General features: G+C 38.4%; 1 protein-coding gene across 3 annotated transcripts in view; it reads right to left on the reverse strand.

Moving 5' to 3' along the window:
- The window catches only part of LOC107755908 (neuron navigator 3), a 165,953-nt gene that overhangs the window by 57,922 nt on the left and 87,317 nt on the right, over positions 1–20,714 (reverse strand). For all 3 annotated transcript variants that reach the window (XM_016572867.1, XM_016572866.1, XM_016572868.1), the window contains 3 exons: positions 17,864–18,890; positions 12,022–12,134; positions 4,305–4,413 (listed from right to left, as the gene is read on the reverse strand). In XM_016572867.1, the coding sequence (XP_016428353.1) occupies positions 4,305–4,413; positions 12,022–12,134; positions 17,864–18,890 (1,249 nt within the window). The remainder of the gene's footprint in view (positions 1–4,304; positions 4,414–12,021; positions 12,135–17,863; positions 18,891–20,714) is intronic.

Below are 20,714 nucleotides of genomic sequence, written 5' to 3' on the forward strand. Positions count from 1 at the left end.
AAGGCTGCATTTATTTGATCTAAAGTACAGCAAAAACAGTAAAATGTTGAAATATTTTTACTATTTAAAATTGCTTTCTATTTGAATAGATTTTAAAATATAATTTATTCCTGTGATCATACATAGCTAAATTTTCAGCAGCATTCCTCCAGTCTTCAGTGTCACATGATCTTCAGAAATCATTCTAATATGCTGATTTGCTGATTATCAATATTTAAAACAGTTGAGTACATTTTTTTTTCAGGATTCTTTGATGAATAGAAAGATCCAAAGATCAGCATTTATCTGAAATAAAAAGCTTTTGTAACATTATACACTATTCCATTCAGTATAATTTTTATTATTTTTTTGGGAAAGAAATTATAGAAATTAATACTTTTATTTAGCAAGGATGCTTGAAATTGATCAAAAGTGATGATAAAGGCATTTATAATGTTACAAAAGATTTCTATTTCAGATAAATAGTGTTCATATTGATATCGGAATTATCTCGTATCAACCGAAATTAAGAAATATATCGTGATATCAATTTTGGCCATATCGTCCAGCCCTACTCCCAAGAGTGTTGAACAAAGAACCCAGACCAACTAAGAAACAATGACTTTCCTTTTCGTCTACAAATCAAAGTCAACAAGAAGTGTATGAGCTGAGGTTTATGGCTTGCTAAGAACATAAATCAGGAGTTAGTTAACGTCACTGGATGCAGCAGATTTGGGCAGGTTGCTCTGTCTAATCTATTGATCTGCCGAACCCCCCTCTGGCCCAGTCACCAGCGTTTATCTCCCTCTCTGATGTCACTCCTCATGACAGCTGACAGTTCCACTATATATATTCCTGATGTCTCGCCTTCTCGACAACCCCCGTCTCTTAGCAACATGCTAGTGCTATTGGGAAAGGGTAAGACTGCAGCATTTTTCTGAATCTGCCACCCTCCTCTTGCTATCCCTTGAACGGACGGCCAGAAATCAAATGGCCTGATGAAACGGGAACACAATTACAGAAGCCACCGGTGGGAAAAGAGCTGGAGGTTATTTCATTTCAACATTCCATTAGATGAATGGGATCCTATGGGATTCTACTAGATAGAGAGGTGCTGATCAGTTACATATTAATCAATCATGGCTTATGATGGTTTGGAATCTTGATTGACATGTACAGTACATACAATGAGACATTAAACAAGCTCTAGATTGAAAAATATGCCAACATTTTGAGATTATGTCATGCATGCTTGCCAATTAACACAAGCGGTTCCAAAAACTTTTTTTTTTTAGTCAATTCATAATGCATAAATATTTTAGTGAAATTTTTAAGTAAATGCTTTGAGTAAAATAAGTGTTTAGTTAATGTTAGCAATTTCATACACATCTTATTTGTCATTGAAATGCATTATGTATACAGTGGGTATTTGTCTTTTAAATCTGGAAACATATAAAAATATCATTTTTAAAGTTATGGGGTACAATAAAGAAGAAATATTCTATTTCTAGTACACTACTGAAGATAATATATTTTGCAATAAAAATGAATAATAACAAAATTAAAAACAATTAGTAATGAATAATAATTTAACTATAAAAAAATAACAATATTTAACTTAAACTATTGTTAATTTTATTGACGAAAATGTTCATTGACAAGCTTTTTTCCCATGACTAAAATGAGACGATGACGAGATGACAATAAGGTCATTAGATGATAACTGTGATCAAAATAAATAAATAAATAATAGAAAATAAAAAATAAAAAAAACCAAATCTCTTTTTATTTTCTCCAAAAATAGGAGACAAAATATTATTGCGGACTGCTGTACATGCCTACTACGCAAGCTTTCATGTGTGCGGTCGCCAGATATCAGGAGTTAAAATCCCCAAATCAGAGCTTCTCTGTTAAAAAGATACATTTTCTGCCCGGTGTTCATTGCGGTAGCGCCGACGATGATCTGAAAAGCATCATGTTTAACCATTATACAGCATGATGAAAATGTGACGAAAAGTTTTCAATTACTAAAACTAGACGAAAATGCTCAGACATTTAGTCGACTAAAACTTGACTAAACAACAACGGGACAAGGTTGACTAAATATGATAATAAACGTACATCTGACACAGGAATAAGACTAAGTCTAATTTAAAAGACTAAGGGCCAGATTTACTATTAGCTTGCACCAGCGCAAACCCTCATGTGGCGTTAAAAAACTACTGTCAGGCTTTACTAAAGACACACAGTGGGAAATTAGTGTAAAGTGAAAAGGTTACACACAGTTATTTTTGCGACTCACCTTATTTAATATGCATTTGTAGGAGTTTCCCTTTTGATCGGTAAATTTATGGGAGGAGAGTATTGAAATTAATATTTACTAAGATTTGCGCTCGCCAATTCACTGGTATTTGCGGCGTTATTTAATGCCCCCCAAAAAGCATGTCTTAAAGCAGGTGGTAATTTGCACTGCTCTTGGTAGATTGTGCTGCTCATTATGGAAATGAGATGTTGTGTCTGTGTTCTTAAATGTGCACATTGTCAGTAAATCACCCGCAGAATTGCTGAAATGAATATTTACTAAGATTTGCGCTCGCCAATTCACTGGTATTTGCGGCGTTATTTAATGCCCTCAAAAAAGCATGTCTTAAAGCAGGTGGTAATTTGCACTGCTCTTGGTAGATTGTGCTGCTCATTATGGAAATGAGATGTTGTGTCTGTGTTCTTAAATGTGCACATTGTCAGTAAATCACCCGCAGAATTGTCCCCTCCCACCGGCACTTTTATGGAATTGCGCTCTAATGCTAATTTGCCCTGTTTAGTAAATCTGGCCCTAAGACTAAGACAAAATTTTAAAAAAGGCTGAAAAAATTAACACTAACGTAAGCTGCCTATATAGTAACTACATAGTTTTTATAAGTCAACATTTGATAAATCCTCTTGAGATTCTTGACTTTAAGTCTAGAGGGATTTTTATTTTCTTCGAGACGCTGTCTTGACCTTGAAGAAGGATTTTTTTTTCTATATCATCAATCAATACAATATTTAAGCTCAGAGAATTTTCAAAACATGAACACAGGCTCAGATCAATAGAGCTTTGTGGCGTTCCCAACACAGCGGTGAATAGGTGTGCAAAGAAGCTTCTGAAAGAACACTTAAATTCTATACTCTTTCAGAATATATACCATATGGTATGTTTGGAGATGAATGGAAGTCAATTTGAAAAGCTCCTGCGAGACTCCACCGTATGTATGATGGAATCCACATAGTGGGCCAATGCCTCAGGAAACCACACTTTAACTTCCTGACAACCAAACAGTGTCACAAAGGTGAAAAATTGAGCTCTTCCGTACAATTAAAACAGCCCTGGCTGGATCACTATCTTCTTTCCATCTGTCATATGTTATAAAACATATTCTACTGAATTACTCTGTTTAGTTTGTCACAGTGAAGAATAGCTTTTCCTTATCTTCATTCATTGCGAGCACAGCCTGACAGCCGTGTGTCAACAATATATATCTGACCATTAAGAACTCCAAGGGTTGGAGTTTTTTTGATTCACGGGCTCTTTACTGGTTAGCTTTACTGGCGAGGGAGTGTGAGGAAGTGTCTAACACCTTTTTGGCTCCTTTGAGAAGCAATGTGCTATGAAAAAAACAAAAAGGCCAAGCATTGATTTCCAAAGAAGATGCTCCCAGTGAGGGAAAGAGAGAGAGTTAGGGCCAACACCATCTGTCATGTCAGTGCACTGCCTCTGAACCACTTTCCTGTGAAATTATGTTCACATTGTGAGTGAGATAAAGAGAGAGGTGCTGAAATAGGCTGGACGAATGTGGTTACGCTTATGTATTTTCTGCAGTAATTGGGTGTTTGGGAATTGGGGTTTTAATAAATGATTATCTCGACAAAAATGAGAGCATTTTTCATTTCACAATGAGATTGGTGAGCATCTTTGTTAGCAAAGATGTTGGCACAGCAAGGGTTTGCATTGTTTATGAGTGCCAAACTGAGCTCTGTCTTTAAAGAAATTAAATTGGCAAAAGAGACCCAATTTTTGAAAAGTGCAGCTGTCACTGTTTTGGAGCTAATGAACTTTCTTTTCATGATGTCTTACTCAACTGCTATATATATATCTTTGTGGATAAGGCAATCCCAGAACACACTGCGACAACTTTTTGCAAAAAGCTTTATAAGTAAGATTATGCTCATTCATTAGCTTCACCATCTACATTTTGCTGTCCATCAGCTAAATTAGAGCTAAACCATCATTAACTAGCCTGGAAATCTGTCTTTGCACTATTTTTCCTCAATGACCAAACACTCACCTGTGGCTAATCTGCGTCCCGCGTAAACTAGACATGGTTTCTTCAAGATTCTGTCTCAGGTCGGCGATGTTCTTCACTGTACGCATCCGTCTAGTTTCTGGATCCTCCCCTGGTGGATAGAAAGAAGAAAACATTGGTTACTGACCCTGTTACAGGCGCCAAGTCGATTGCTAGTAAATAGTCTGGAAGGCAGAACGGACTCGGCATATGAACCAGTCAAACATGCTGCAGCCAGCGGTTAGTGAGCGGAGGCTGTCTGCTCTTGCATGTCAACTCAGATGCTGAAGTTACAGCTTGCTGTGCAGCTGATGGGATAAAGGGACAGATTTCACGGTCATCACTTTTCCGCGAAGCATGGGGTAATCCGTGTGCTATGACACCACTTCTTAACCCCTAAGCCTGGCTCAAAGTTTGGCTGGAGCACAATTGCTTATAAAGCAGAAATATGTCAAATTTAAACAGACTTAAACAGTCATTTTACTGCACAGATTTTCCGCGAAGCATGGTGTAATCCGTGTGCTATGACACCACTTCTTAACCCCTAAGCCTGGCTCAAAGTTTGGCTGGAGCACAATTTGCTTATAAAGCAGAAATATGTCAAATTTAAACAGACTTAAACAGTCATTTTACTGCACAGATTTTAATACTCGTTTTCTGAACAAAAGTGGATTCCTGTCAGTGATATAAATTATTTGGATCTGTTCCCCCATTAAAGACTCATTTAGTGAATCTTTTCTGCAGGTTACAGCATTATTGTTAGTGACTAATGAGTCATTGAGTCATTCACTCAACTGATTAATTTAAAAATATACTTTGAGATACAAAGTAGACTCCAGAAATGCTGTTTTAATGCCGTTTCCCCACAAATGACAACTAAGTATATCTATCTTTTTTTCTCCATTCTCTATTATTTAATAAAATAAATATAATAAGTAAATTAAGTAATAATAAATTGCAAAAACACCCTTACGAAGCCAGAAAAAGACATCAAAGGCAAGAATCTTGATTTGAATATGATTTGTTCGCTTGAAAGAGTTGTTCATTAATACAACACCACTAGAACACAGGCTCTGGATCTGCAGAGGTTCAGTTAAGTGCTTCTTTTCCACTGCATTAAACTCATTGAACAAAGACACTCATAGAGACACTCATACAGGCTGATGATGGCAGTAGGAGGTCTAACAGCAGGTCTGCAGGGCTCCCGCATCCCATCAGAGACCTGCTTCTTTGATCCAATCCCGTCTGGCCCTAATGCACACCTCCTGACTGTAAAATACAATGCCAATTGCATATGATCTAAAACACTAATTAAAAAACAGTATATCTGTGCACTGATCTTAAGTGTGTTGCTTGTATGATTATGTTGCAGTGAAACTGTCATACAGTATGTGGGCATTTAAAATGAGCGTTACAGTACATCAAAACTGATCATAATTACTTTCACAACACACATTTTACAATTAATTTTAAATGTGACCTTAAAACATTTTAGAATTCTTTAGCAAAAGTGAAAAAAATATATAAATAAGAAATATAAAAGGTGATTCCCATGTGAACCATGATGAATCGCATTAAGATTTACACCCACAACCGTTTCCAACAGCACTTCTCACTTGTCAAACACCTCAAGGTCAAAGCTTATTTTTCTCTTGTGTAAGTAAACGCCACCCCATATTGTGTGTTAGCACATCTGTGCTGCTGCTGAAAGAACTGGACACTCTCCTATATACAGATAAACAGTCAAATCAGTCTGTTTTTTGGAAGACAAACTGACAAACAGAAGCAATCATGCAAGTGAGCCTGACTCAAGCCATCTGAGTGGAAGATCCGTCTGAGAGGGTAGAAGATTGATGAAGAGCACAACCAAGTGCAAGAGTGTCATGACTAACCACCAATCCTAGGCTAAAATGAAATCAAAAAAGTTGGTCTTGAAGCTGTTTTATATTTATTTCAGAAACATTTGCATTGGGTGCATTATTATAATCAAAACACTTTTAAATTGCTAAACTTCAATCTAAAAAAGCAAAGTTCATGGTTTAAAGCAGTGTAAGATGTCTGTTTTTATAGGTACTATACATAGAGCACTTAGTACACAATCATATTCCTCACAGCAGATTATTTGATTTATTACAAAATATGAATGTAGTGGTGAAGTAAAGAGAATGGCTTTAGCCAAGTAAAATCAGTCTCTAAAATGACACTTTCAGCTACCATGCTGAAATTCTTATTCTCAAAATCCATCCCTTTTAAAGCACAATCCATCAAATATTAAAGCTAAAATGTCAACCTAATGAAGAAAAAAAAACACTCAACCTCACTAATTTAACTAGTTGACCATCCTGATCCCTACAGCACAGAAAGGCATGACCCTGGAGCACAAACAAACACATATTGAGTCACTGTGAATGTATCAGGCTCTCTTTTACCAGAATGCTTTGTTTTATGGGATTGTAATGGACCATTCAGCCAAACTGTGTAAGGCAAATAAAGTAATTTCTCTCCCCTGCATCTAACATATAGAACTACAGGGCCATTTCAAACCCACACACACATAGCAGGTGCATGGCTATTCTCATTGCATGTGAATGCTGGATACGAACAAACCATACAAGAGCTTTTGACTCAGATATTTGATGATCAAGAGGGCTCTGGGTGGCATAATGTGCACTTGTTGCCCTCTGGGTGAGCAGACACATTTCTGCAAGCACCACTTGAGCCTGTCAGCAGCAAAGGAGGGCGTGAGGACACACCGCTGGCTCTGTCTGATCAGATGGTAGCTGAGAGTTTGCACTGATTTAACCTAGGGCTGGACAATAATTCAATATCAATATGTATCGCGATATAATTTTTTTCAATAACGGTGATATGATTTTTAAACACATTTCCGATCATTGTGGCAGTGTGAAAGCTAACCTCAGAGTCTACAGCTTCAAACCGGAATCGAATGCATTGTGAGGTTTGTGTTTTGCATAATTCAGAGCTGTGTTGTACTGTATCACTCATTTCAAATGGAGATGCAAATGTGTGACACAGCAGGGTTGTGCGCCCTCATAGCAAAGAGCTTAGCCATTTACATATAGCGTTAAAGGTACAGTAGCAAAAACCTGCTTAATTCTCAGTGTCAGTGAGAGGTTGGAAAATGGTCATGTAAAAGTAAACATTGACTAATTTTGGTCCAAGAAACCTTGATTAATATTAAAAGTTGACTTTAGAGAAAAAAATTTGTACAAATTTGACTGCCATGATGCTAGGATGTACTGGTTGGTTGATAGGGTGTTGCTATACAGTTGCTAATGCGTTATGAGTGGGTGTTAAGGTGTTCCGAGTGGTTGCTTTTCGTTATTCGCTAGTGATATTGTGGTCACTATGATTTTTTTATTTTTATTTTTGTCATATGTAAGGCTAAAATCATTAGTCAGGTTGCGTAATAGCACATTTTCCCTAAAACAGCTGCATGATTCCTCTCCATAGCAAATACTGTGCATAATGAGTTACATTCCTTTACATTACAATGAGTTTCGTAAGCATAGAGATTTGAACAAACCTCTAACTTTATAGAGATTACCCAAAACTGAGAGTTTAGCCAAAACTGAATGTTCAATTATTCACCCTCGTGTCTTTCAAAATTTGTATGTATTTCACTTTTCTGAGAATATTTTGAAGAATGCTGGGGTCCAAACAACATCAGACCCTACTGACTTTCACTGTTTTGCCTGAATTTGTTTCAAAACATCTTCATTTGTGTTTCACAGAAGAAGAAATGCACAAAGGTTTGGAACGACGTGATTTTTAGACAGAATGTAAATTTTTTGTTGAACTATTCATTTAAATATAACAAAAGTTAAATTGTTAGCAAAAATTTAAATTGACCACTAAAAAGAATATGAAATAGCCTTTAAAGCATTGCCTTAGTCAACTCAAAAGCTGTGCGAAAGAATGCTGCTATAAGCCTGAACTACAGGGAACTGAATTACTTCAATAAGATGAGGTGTTGGGCTTGTGAACAAACAGCCCCGTGGTTGACGGTTAACACTAGATGGACTAGGAATAAAAGCATGGATCACACTGACGGGAGGGTAAATAGAGCTATTGATCAGAGCAGCAGACAGCATGGCAGCACTTCAATAGCCGGCAGGTGAATCTGGCTTCTAAATGTTCTCCTATAGCACAATCAGAGAACCATAATTCACCCAGACACCTCCCAGAACAGTTTCTAATGCAGTTACACACACACTCGACCCAGAGTTCAAGGATAAAACTGACCATTACAACAGCAATGCACAATCAAAGACTCTTAAAGTATGTTACTGATGTGTTTGAGTGACTCGCTATGCGGCATTGCACTTACGGCGTGTCTGTGGGTTTAAAACCTGCTCCAGGTCTCCCAACATAGTGAGTATAACCTCTTTATCCAGCTGTGCCTTCTCCTCCCTGGCACTCTCAAGCTCCCAGTCTCCTCCGGTGCTCGCCGGACCTGCCTGGGGGTCCTCATCCAATTTACGACAGCTGCCCGCTTTCTCCACCATCTCGGGCCGCTGGTGCTGAAGCGCAGGAGCCATCCGGCTGGACTTACGACCCCAGGGCACAGGAATAAGGGAGTGTTCGGATTGGGAAAGCACCTTGGTGAGGGACAGCGAGAGTGAGCGAGCTCGGGTGCTGCTGTCCGGATGTCTTCGGGTGCTACCTCGGCCATGTTGGGGTGAGGGCGACGAAGACGATGTCCCGGAGGATGTCGAAGGTGGGCAAGGTGCATCCAGCTCAAAGGCATAAACCCTCTGCTCCCCATCGCTAAGCAGCACGAGATTGCCGAGAGAACGTTGCTTGCGGAGGTTTAAGTTGTCTGGGAGAGGCTGCGGTGACTTGTGAGGCGGGCTGCCGCCCTGGAACACAGAAAACTCGGCTCCTCGCTTCATATTTTCACACGTTCTTTACACTTTTTCTTCCTTATGTTGAAGTTAGTTCCTCACATGATCTGCGAGCCTCAGGTGGCTGCTGGCACACACGCTCAGTCGCAAAGCTGCCCCTTGCACCAGGGAGCTTCAAATATCATCCTGCCCACACGCACGCTTGCTCGCCGCAGCCAATAACCAGCATCCAGGTGCATGCACTCAGAGCATACTCCTCCTGTCTTCCTCCTCTCTTTCTCTTCTCTCACTTCTTTCCTTCAATGCAGCACGGAGGCTCGTGGGAAGCAGATCTGCACCAGATTACGGTGAAATTGTGATACACGTCCTTCACGGCATCTCCCCCTCTTCCTGTTTCTCTTTCAGCGAGCGAAGACTCTTCACACACTCGGTCTATTAATTACCGGCTGGAGCGAGTGCATGTGGTTCGCTCCAAGGGACAGCAGGAGAGACTGAGTGTGTGTGTGTGCACTCTCAGACGCAAGCTCAGGGTCCGCCTGCTTCTTTTAACATGCTGTGAGCTGCTTCATTCTCTTTATCCATCTCCCTCTTTCTTCTCTCTGTTTCTCTTTGCAGCAATGATGGCTGTTTTCCTGTTGCTGTTAGCTACCGATTTAGCACACACCTTTGCAGCAAAACGTGTGTGTGTGTGTGTTGTGGGAATAACATAAGACGAAACTAGCTTGTAACACTGTGATCACTCCTTAGACTTTCATTATACTGAAGAAGGTTGTTTAGATGATCCATTTGTAAATTCTGCAGCACACAGCTTAACTATCAGGAAATTATATATAAAAAAATAATATAATATAATATAATATAATATAATATAATACTTTAAAATAAATATTGTAATAAACATTATATAAAAGTATTATATTGCGCTAAAAAACAGGCACAGATATAATATTATATTATATTATATTATAGTTCATAATTAATTCATTTTTAAATGATAATTTTTTTTCATTCACTGTCAGCTATTAACAAATTGCTTGCCTAATATTTAAGAATTAACCAGTCTTTTTCTCAGCACTGAACTAATAGGTTACAACACAGAAGATTACCCTAACCAGACTCTAGAGAATTCAGCAAATACATGTCATAACTATCTTTTTTTTTTTTTTGCCATAAACTTCAGCAACACCACCAACCAATCAGCCATCTAAAAACAGAACAGGTGCATGCAGAAATTTTGCTTTTGTACTTGCATCGAGTGTAGCATATTTTACAACCAGGCGGAACCCACAGTGCACATCAACAGGAAGTGAGTTCTGAGGTTAACATCTATAAGTAGTAGATGTGAGGGTTTCCCTGAACGCATCACTGGCCAAACCCCAGCATTTCAAACATGAACAGATGTAGAGAAAAGCCTGCAGACATGCTTCCTTAAGAAGAAAAATGCTTTTTCTCTGATGTTCCAATTTCACAGGAAAGAAATATTTTCTGTTTAAAATAAGGATCATCTCAGATGTTTCTTCTAAAATTAAAGCACAAATTAAGGCAATTGTTGGATCTGAAAAATCAGAGATTTTTTAAGACTCCATTTGATTTCCATTTAATCCCACCGGCTGTCTACAACAGGTGAAACTATTAAGGTAATAAAGCAATATTTCAATTGTAATTTTTACTTCTATGGGACAATTAATACTTTCTATGCATATCGATCTGGAAATTTTAAATGCTTATATCTAACATGCAACAGCTTAATCTGTATTAATTGTTAATTAAAACTCAGACAGACTAACAATTTTGAATCTACATGTACCATTTAGAATTTGTATTTATTTTCTTCATTTGTTTTCAGCAGCTCAGGGTACAATAACAATTTTATGCTTTCCTAACTCTCATCAGCCGTAAACTGTCCCAAAACTCTCCAAAAGCAGTGCAACACATAAAACAAATGTCTGACCATGAGTCAGAATGCTATTGCTGCTTCTAGATCCACTTGCAAACAACAATGTCCCTCACCTTCAAAATGACCACAGCAGGGCTGCATTCTCATTGACGTGCAAACACTGACCGCTTTGTGCTTATGTGTTCGTGTCTGCAGTTTATTCACTTTAATTTGACATTCCAGGCATTTTTGTGCAAGCTGGAGCACTCATTTATATCTCATTAAAGAATTTGAGGAACGATTTTCCAGTCGAGTTTGTTTTGAGCTTTTTTAGATGGTTAATTACAAACAAAATGCATTAAAGTAACAACAGGGAACCTCAGGGATACACACAAAATGATCAAATCCCAAACCGATTAAATCTCATCACGTACAGAATTAATGAAATAAACCAAAAGCATTTGCAGAGGGATATAATGACAGTGGCTGTGCTGATAAATATGCACACAGGAAATGAACAACTAGGAACGCATGTCATAGTGCACCCTCCAATTCCAGAAACTGTAGTGCAGGTAAATGCAGCATTTGGGCACAATTTGCATTTATTTCTTACAGTTGCTCGCCGACTGGTTGTTAAGAGAAGTGTGCGAGCAGCGCCTGAGCCCCAGGCACCTATCTTCAGCTATCAGCTGTCACATCACAGTCCCACACACAGAGAAATACACACATGCACAAATAAACAACACATTTTGCAGCCTGGCCTCCCAAACAAGGCCGGCCTTTGTCCACCTGTCATATCTGACCTTTTCTTGCTGCGACAGCAACATGGAACTAGCGGCCTGCAGAGAGAATCTGTGCCTGTGTTTCAGCTTCTCTGTGTGTGTGTGTTTATATGTGTTAGGCTTGTGTCGCTCTCATATGTCTGACTGTGTGTAGGTATGCATGTGCACATGTGGCAGTACTCGTCCTACTGTACCTGAGATCTCCTCCAGGCACTGTTTGGCGGTCTTGCTGTAGACCAGGTCTTTTGTGGGACTGAGACACGGTTCAAGGGGGACCACAGTAGTGCAGTCGTTCTCTGAATACGTCCTGAGTGAAGCAAATGGAAAAATTACATATGAATTATTAGCATTTCACATAGAGTAGATTTTTTTGCAGGCATGCATAAATACAATCATACAGTCAACATGAATTTTGCATTAGATCAATCCAAGTGCCACTTATTTTAAAAGGAAGCAAACTTAAAAAAAGTTTTTAAAGAAGTATATATGCACTTTTCATTTTAGTAACATTGATATACTGTTTTTGATATATTTTCAATTAGATTTCACTTTTACATTTTCTGTTTCCATTTTAATTTGAGTTATTTTAGTTTTTGTAATTTTATTAGCATTTATTTATTTATTTATTTATTTGTCTGTTTATTTATTTATTTTTAAATATAATAAATTTTATAATTTTTATTAAGTTTTAGTTTTCAGTTGATTTAGTTTTATTTTAGCACGTCAATTTAAACTAAGAAAAAAAAAAAGCTGAAATAAAATTAGTTGTTATTTTTAAATATTTAATTTAATTTCAGTTTTATTTATTTATTTACTTACTTACTTGTTTATTTGTTTGTTTTTCAGTGGTTTTACTGTCAGGTTCAAGTTAACAATAATAACCCTGCCACTACTAATAACCTGTAACGAATCATCCACTGAAGGCGAGCGTAAGTGAGAACCCAAGTGCAATTTATTTACAGTGTGATCCAAACATCCAAACAATAATCAGAGACTTGACTTGACGAGGCATAAACAGACTTGACTTGACTTGACTTGACTTGACTTGACTTGACATGAACAGACTTGACGTGGCATGAACAGACTAGACTCACCGACAGCGGGTTACAACATCAATACACGACGAAGACTATGGGAACATGATGGCTACTTATAGCAAACAAGAGGGTCACAAGACAAGAACAAACCAATGGGAAACAAGACACATGACTAAGACAACCAATCAAAACATGACACATACACAAGGCAGAGATACATGAGGGCAAGGGAAGCATGACACTAACAGCATGAAATAATTACAAAATAAAAGACATGAAAACATGAACAAGAAACACAACCCAACCACATTACATAACCCTGGGACCATATGGCCACGAGTAATTTAAATTATAAAATATTATTATTATAATATAAAATTGTTTATTACATATATTTATAATAATAATCATAATAATAATAATTTATTATTATTATTATTATTATTTACTATCATTCAAATTAAAATAGTATAATTTTAAAAGGAATGATTAGTATAGACTAACTGTAGGCCCTACTACTATAATCTAACCCTATGATTTTTCTCTAAGGAATAAATCACAGATTAGTGACTTTATGTAGCTGTTTTCCTTATAGGGTTTTTTAGGTTTGACAACAGGTTTGTCATTGTGGGGACACCTGGCCCCCAAAAATATACAAAAACCTGGCAAACACATACAAACACAATGCTGTTCAGACTTAGCTGAAATAGACTGGGAAAAACTCTCATTGTATATGCATAACAACCACACCTACAACAAAGCCATCCCAGGACACCTGCACTCGCCCAGATAAACATTCCCTCTCACACACACAGTCACACACAAACAATTCACCAGCCAAATATTTCAGTGGCATGTCACACTGTTAGTTTCACCATGTGTTCCACACTCATGCCATTGAGATGCTGCATTACCTGTGACAACACACACACACACACATAATTCACACAAACTCTTGCCTGCAAATGCAAATAAACAAATGATGCAGAAAGGAAGAGGGCTTAAACTGTCAGGTAACTTCAGGGCTTGGTGAGCTGAATTAACTCATTAAGTGATGAAATTGCATAAAACAAAACAGATGGATTCAACAGAAGGTCAACTCATGACACACACAGAGATTTTACTGGCAGCAGACGCATTGTTTAATCTTTTTAATATAGTTTTCAAGCAACATCACTGAAGCTGAGAGTGTTGATGTGAGGAGAGGCAGTGGACGGGAGGTCAACCTACTGTTCTCCATGCCAGTGGAGGCAAATACAAAAGCTCTCTTACAAACCCACGTGAGCTGCCCACCTAGACAACATTTTTAGGTATCTTCACTCCCAACATAAAGGCTCAAAAAGTAAGATGCAAAATTAGACTGCCTTATACAGTACCTAAGGCAGCAGTATACATACTAGGATAAGAAAAACCTAGAATTAACTGTGGACATTCAAAATATTTATATTTTAGGCCATGTGTCAACCAAAGCGGTTTTTTAAAAAGAGGCTAGCAATGGCGCGTTTCTCGCTGTTTATCAGCGCCGAAAGTTGAAGAATATTTAACTTTGGGTAAAACGCAGCGCTCATCACTGTCACTTAGTCAGCTGTCCAATCACAGTGGAGGAGGGGCAGGACAAATTCCACACCGACCAACCACCACATCCTAATTGTACAACAGCAACAGATGACAACAAGAAGCACAACAACAGAACAAAATCACTTAAAACAAGGGCCAGAGCAAGTTCTTTATATTGTGTCAACATTTTTATATTCATAAATAAACTATCTGCAAAATCAGATAGTTACAGTTCAGCAGATATTCTGTATCATAACAGCCAAAGCATCTCAACTGAAAAAAACGCTGCGCCTCAGAAGCGCTCTCAAGCGCTCATAGCTAGGCCCTTTCAGCAGAACGCCTGGTGTTTTCAGCTTGCTAAATACGCTTCGGTGGACACGTGGCCTTAATGTATATTACATTTTATTCAGTGCAGAAAAGTACTGAATAATCTGATAAATCGGTGCGCTGTGTTTTTGTGCCCATTACCTTGTAAAAAAAAAAAAAAAAAAAAAAACATAAATAAGTAAATCTAATTTTCACAATTGTAGTTCAGTAATGAAAAATCTATTTAAAATAAACACTGTCATTTTGAACTTACTATTCATAACAGGAATCCTGATAAAAAGCATAATGGTTTCCACAAAACTATTTTTCACATTGATTTTATATATATATACAGTGGGTACGGAAAGTATTCAGACCCCCTTAAATTTTTCACTCATTTTATTTTATTGAGAACCTATTAGAATGAGTTTTGAAGAATCACTGATTATTATTGTAATAACAGTATCACAATATTGCTATTATACTATATATTTTTAATTAAATAAATGCCCCCTTGGTAAAAAAAACTTCTTTAAAAAACCTAAAAAATTCAAACCAACCTGAAACCTTTGAATGGTAGGGAATATATAATTAAAGTTATTAAAAAAATACAGTTTTGAGGCTGGTAATACAACTTCCTCAACTCACTTGCCCTTGCAAAGCATGCCTAAAAGTTTGACTCTAAGTGTAGTTCTAAGAGCATGATAACCACGTGGACCTGTTCAAAATGCATTGTATTGTCTCGCACACCGTCAAGTGCTGTCGCAGCCCTGCGGGTTTTACCGTGCCAAGCAAAGCTCTCGAGAGGAAGATCTGCAGTGGTGGACGGGAGTGTGATAAGGGCTCCACTTTAAAATTCCATAAAGACTTTAGGTTATAATCCTTATGAGATGGCACTAAGAATGCCAAACACAGCTTTAAGAAAACGGCATCATCTTCCTGTGAACAATGAACCTGTGGCAAGAGTGTGTTTTTATAAGAACTGTTAAACTCTTAAGGTTCAGTGTGTGCAGGTATGACACACAGGGGTCACTGGGTTTGAAAGCTCTTTATTCAAGCAAAGGATTAAACCCGTTACTGAACATACACAATCGCTCAAGGACAGTACCCTTTCACTCTCGTTTCCAACACTCTCTCGTCTTTCATGTCAGTTTTTGTCAATCACAGGCCCATTAACACTCTCTTTGTCTCTTTAATAAGCTGACTCAAACTGTTATGAATGCCCTATGTCCATCAATCACATATTCTCTTTTTCTGTTCCCACTTCCTCTTCCTCCACTCTAACCTATTCACCCTCATTAGTCATCATTTGTGATGTCATCCATCTCTTGGTGAGGACTGAAGGAGGCCACACCCCTTAAACGAGGCGGTCTGGCAAACGGCACAGCGGTTCCCACTCGGGCTAATAATACTGTCGAGATGAGACATTTACCCACTGCTTTTTCTTACAAATCACGATTGGATAGGCGGCGCAAGGGACAGATGATCAGTGGGTGTGTGTTTGTGAATCTAGAAGATGGTTTGATAAACTATAGATAGATTGCTGGTTCAACATATATTTGCCTGTAATTAACAATGCTTTATGGTGCTCTGTCAGCCTCTGTGTGCAAGCGGAGTCTCTCTCCGTCTGGTCAAAAAAGTACTCTTGTCTAGACAGTCTATACTGAAAAAAGATCCATTCTGTTAACATCACCCCCCACAGTCAGATTTAACGAGACATCCTCCAAATTTCTCGTTCTGCCTTCAAACTGACAGCAGAGCAAAGAAATGATGGATTCGAAAATGACTGAAACCCGGGTTGCCTGCACAGAAACACCACTGTGCAACATATCGTAGCATTTGCAGTTCCCTCCAGGCCACCTCTAAAACATTTAGATTTTTGTAGATCTTTCATGCAGATATTATATTAAAATAAATTATATTTTTTGTATTGTTTATGGTGTGTCTTCATGATTAATGATTATGAATTGGTTACACCCATTACATTTGGCATCAGAGATTCTTTAAAGTATCTGTCTTGTTAGTGGTGTGCAGAATAAGTAAAAGATGAGGTAATTATTCTGGACCTCCTGGGGATGAGGGTTTCATCTTTGCCTGTCTATTGAGAGTAATTACAGAGACATGGTCCTGCTGTCTCATGGATAATGATAATGATTTCACATCCCAGAATAGAACCCAGGAACCCAGATCTGTCTTGTTTGTCTGAGTCTTGCCCTTTTATGTCTCTAAGCATCATTGGATATATGGACCCCAGTAGCCCTGCCAGGACTAAAAGTCAGCTGGGTCTATGATGAGGACATAGTAAGTCTGAAAAATGACCAGTTCTGTCCAAATGAACTGTTCTGTCCAACAACGTTCTAAAATAATTTTATCCAAAGGGACGAAGTACACTGATCACAAGGAAAGCCCACCTGCCATTAATTATCTTGCTAGGGCGCAATGGTAAATGTAAGTGACAGCTCTAGTGAAAATAAAAGTACTAAAATATATTTGAAATACATTTATTCCATGCTAAGTGTACTACAAATACATTTACATATTTATGTACTTAATAAAAATACCCTGTAACTGTACTTTTAGCATACTAAACTGGTATACTTAAAGTCTGCGAAATTGGAACAACTAATTTTGTACTTAATGCACTTTAATTGTGCGTAAGTAGTGCTGAAGTCCAACTAAAGATATAGTGAAGTATACTTGATTGCGCTAAAGTGGAACTATTGCAAATATACTTCAGGTACACTTTAAGTATCTTGCATTTAAAGACCGATATTATTCAAAGATCATACAGTCCTCATCAATAGTGACATTAAAACACATTTTAGGCTTAATATTAAGAAATGTGCATTGTGCACAAGTAGTACTCCAAATAAAGTTAAATATAACTTTTATATCAGTAAGTCTCGAGTGATACGTCAATAAATATGCTAATAGATTTGAACTGTATTTTAAATACATTCCTTTTTACTAGGGAGAAGTGGGATCTTATGTACTTTTCTGTGACTGAACATGACAGATCCAGATCTGTAATCATCAAGCTACTACCCACAACTTCAACAACCATCATTCGCAATATGCAAAGCAAGAGATCAGAAAATGCAACAATCATGTGCATTTGTGTTTAGGAATTGCTCACCGATACATGAAGGGGGCGACGGTTGCCGTGTTGGGATGGTTGTGTTGTTGCTGCTGGGGAAGTTGTACTGCCCCATTACATCCTAGAGCTCCTCCACCACCCAGCCCAGATGTGGCGGATCCAGAAAGCGCTGAGGTACTTGTTGATGACACCATGCTGGTCTTCCGATTCTCCAATCCTCCCAAAGATCTCTGCATATATATAGACTGACCACCTTTACTAAGTTTGGTTTTCTCACCACCTGTAGCAGGTACACTAGTTGCAGGTACACTGGGTTGGCTAGCTGCAGGCTTGGCAGTTGCTGTTGGAGCCTTCAGACCAGGCTTGGGGATGCCGCTAGAGGCGGGGATTGCACTTTCTTTCTTCACAGAGGCTGTGGACGTTTTGCTTCCTTTGGGGATAAGGCTGCCAATCTTGGAGCCTTTCTTAGAGGGCTCAACTATCACTGGCTCCTCTTTGGGTGGTGTGCTTGCTTTGCTCTTGGTCTTGTTCTTGTCCTCTTTGTCTTTGGGTTGTGGCAAGGACTTATTGTTGTGGTTCTTGCAGTTGTTGGTCTTGTTTGGGGGTGCAAAGGAGGATGCGGGGGTCTTCCCCTGCTGTTTTGAGATCCCGCAGGGTGGTGTGGGACTGCAGGTCCCCTCATCTCCAAACTCTGACAAATCGTCCTCCTCCTGGAGAGCCATTTCGGCCACTGAGGGTGAGGTTCTGGATGCGGATCGAGGGTTGATGAGCCGGAATTTCTCCAACATGGAGCGCTGGTTGCCGGGGGCTGATTTGGAGGAGTCTGTGATTGGGGGACGGAGGCGATCGGACGATGAGGGAGGGGTTGGGGAAGTGGTTGGACTGGGCGGCTTGGTGGCCAGCATAGACGAGGTGGCACTGTGCTTCATGTTCATGGACTTGCTGCGCCAGGTCTTTCCAGCAGTGGGAGAGGGGATGGCAGAGGCCAGCTGCTGCCCGCTGGTGCTGGAAGGCACCGAGCCACTGCCGTTCATGCTGCCTGGCAGAGGAATGCCCTTCACCGACTCTGTATCAGAGAAAAAGACCACACAGCGGACACATCTGTTAGTCTGATATACAGTAACTACACTCTAGAAGCAATACAAAGTTTGTCTTTGGCAAGGAGGAAAAAAATATGACTACAACAATAATCAAATATTAGCATAAGTGGAAAGAGATTGTGGGAAGGCAAAGCATCCCACAAACACATGAGGAACAGATAGCGCTCCGTCCAAATCTTTACTCTGCAATCCCACCGCATACTGAAATCCCAAGCAATGCTGCAATGCACTCAGGCAGAAAATTGGATACTAAATTGATTTTGTGGGATTTCGAATACTTTGTTGTTGCCAGATAACCTCTTGTTCTTTGTAAATGCAGTGATGTTTTGAACAGAGTCAACATGGCTCACAGAATGACATATATAAACATACTTAATCCAATATAAATAGATTATGCAAATGTGGGGGAAACATAAAATATACATATATCAAGCATGACAATGCAGAAATGTAACATCCTTTAAAATACAACTTGTATGGTGATGATGATGATGATGATGACGACAACAACTTCCTATTGCTAAGCTCAGGGCCCAGGCTCAAAATGTTTTACTATTTTAGTGTATATGAATCGGATTACCTTGACTAGATCTCAGTGGATTATACATTACTGACAAAAAATTATGTATGCTATTCTTTTGAGTACCTTGTCAATACAATGCATATGAATACTGTAATCATACAGTAACATGGTATATACCAAAATACCATGATGTTACTACCATATAATACCACCAGTTTACCATTGCACTGTCTCCGCTGTACTTCTTTGTAAGGGGAATGCTAATGCTCAGAATGTTTTACAGTTTGAGGGTGGAATTTTTACTTTAAATAAAATAATAAAAATAAACAAATTTGCAATGTGACATTATATTGACGACAAAAACAATTTCTGCTCAAATTCTAATTATTATAATACTAAAAATTGGTATACTGCAGTAATAAAAACGAGAATCCCAACTGAGAATTATGTTAATTCCAAAAAATAGAAAATAAAAAAAATAAAATGTTTAAACACAATATATATTTTATGAGCCATAAATCTGTCATAAAAATAATGTCAGAAGGAAAGAAAATTAAAATATATATGAAAATGAATATAGATAGATAGATTAATGAATTCCTGTGAATTTAAAAAGATCAGTTATACACCAATGCTTCTGCTGCTGTACAACACAACAAAATGCAAGTAAATCTACTTAATCTTACAGCAACTCAGGCTGTCCCTAACTTTGATTTGCACCCAGATGTATCAAAGAGTCAAGCTGAAAAATTCTAAACACAAAGGAAGAAAGGCGGAGATGGGACTTCATTTGGTTCCTTTGAAAATTGTGTAGAGTGAACAGTGATTGGACTGCGAATGAGCGCTGTGTGGATCGGGCTTCAGTGCATGTGTCAGCTAAATTAACCCTGTCTTTGGAGATAACAGCAGCTTAAATAACAGCCTCTCTCACACACATACACACACCAGACCATCGAAACGTGGTTACCATAGCTACCCTTTTCTCCACACCAATTGCTGTGTTGAAAGTGAAACGCCACTTTGTTCTGGGAAGTCTGATAGGATGCCACACACATTTCAAAACAAACACATTAACAGGTGTGATGACAGAAAACATGGCATTGAAGATTTTCCATCTTAATTTACTACTGTCTAATCCAGAATGGATTGTATTAGCCATTTTCTTTGCCTCTGGCTCTCTTTGTTATCTTTTCTGCCCAGTTCTGATATATCTCTCCCATCTTAGTCACAGGTGCTACTGTATGAAGCTATGCCAAAACTTCAATGA

This window comes from Sinocyclocheilus rhinocerous, unplaced genomic scaffold (assembly GCF_001515625.1).
Source record: "Sinocyclocheilus rhinocerous isolate Xijiao unplaced genomic scaffold, SAMN03320098_v1.1 scaffold412, whole genome shotgun sequence".
Lineage (NCBI taxonomy): Eukaryota > Metazoa > Chordata > Actinopteri > Cypriniformes > Cyprinidae > Sinocyclocheilus > Sinocyclocheilus rhinocerous.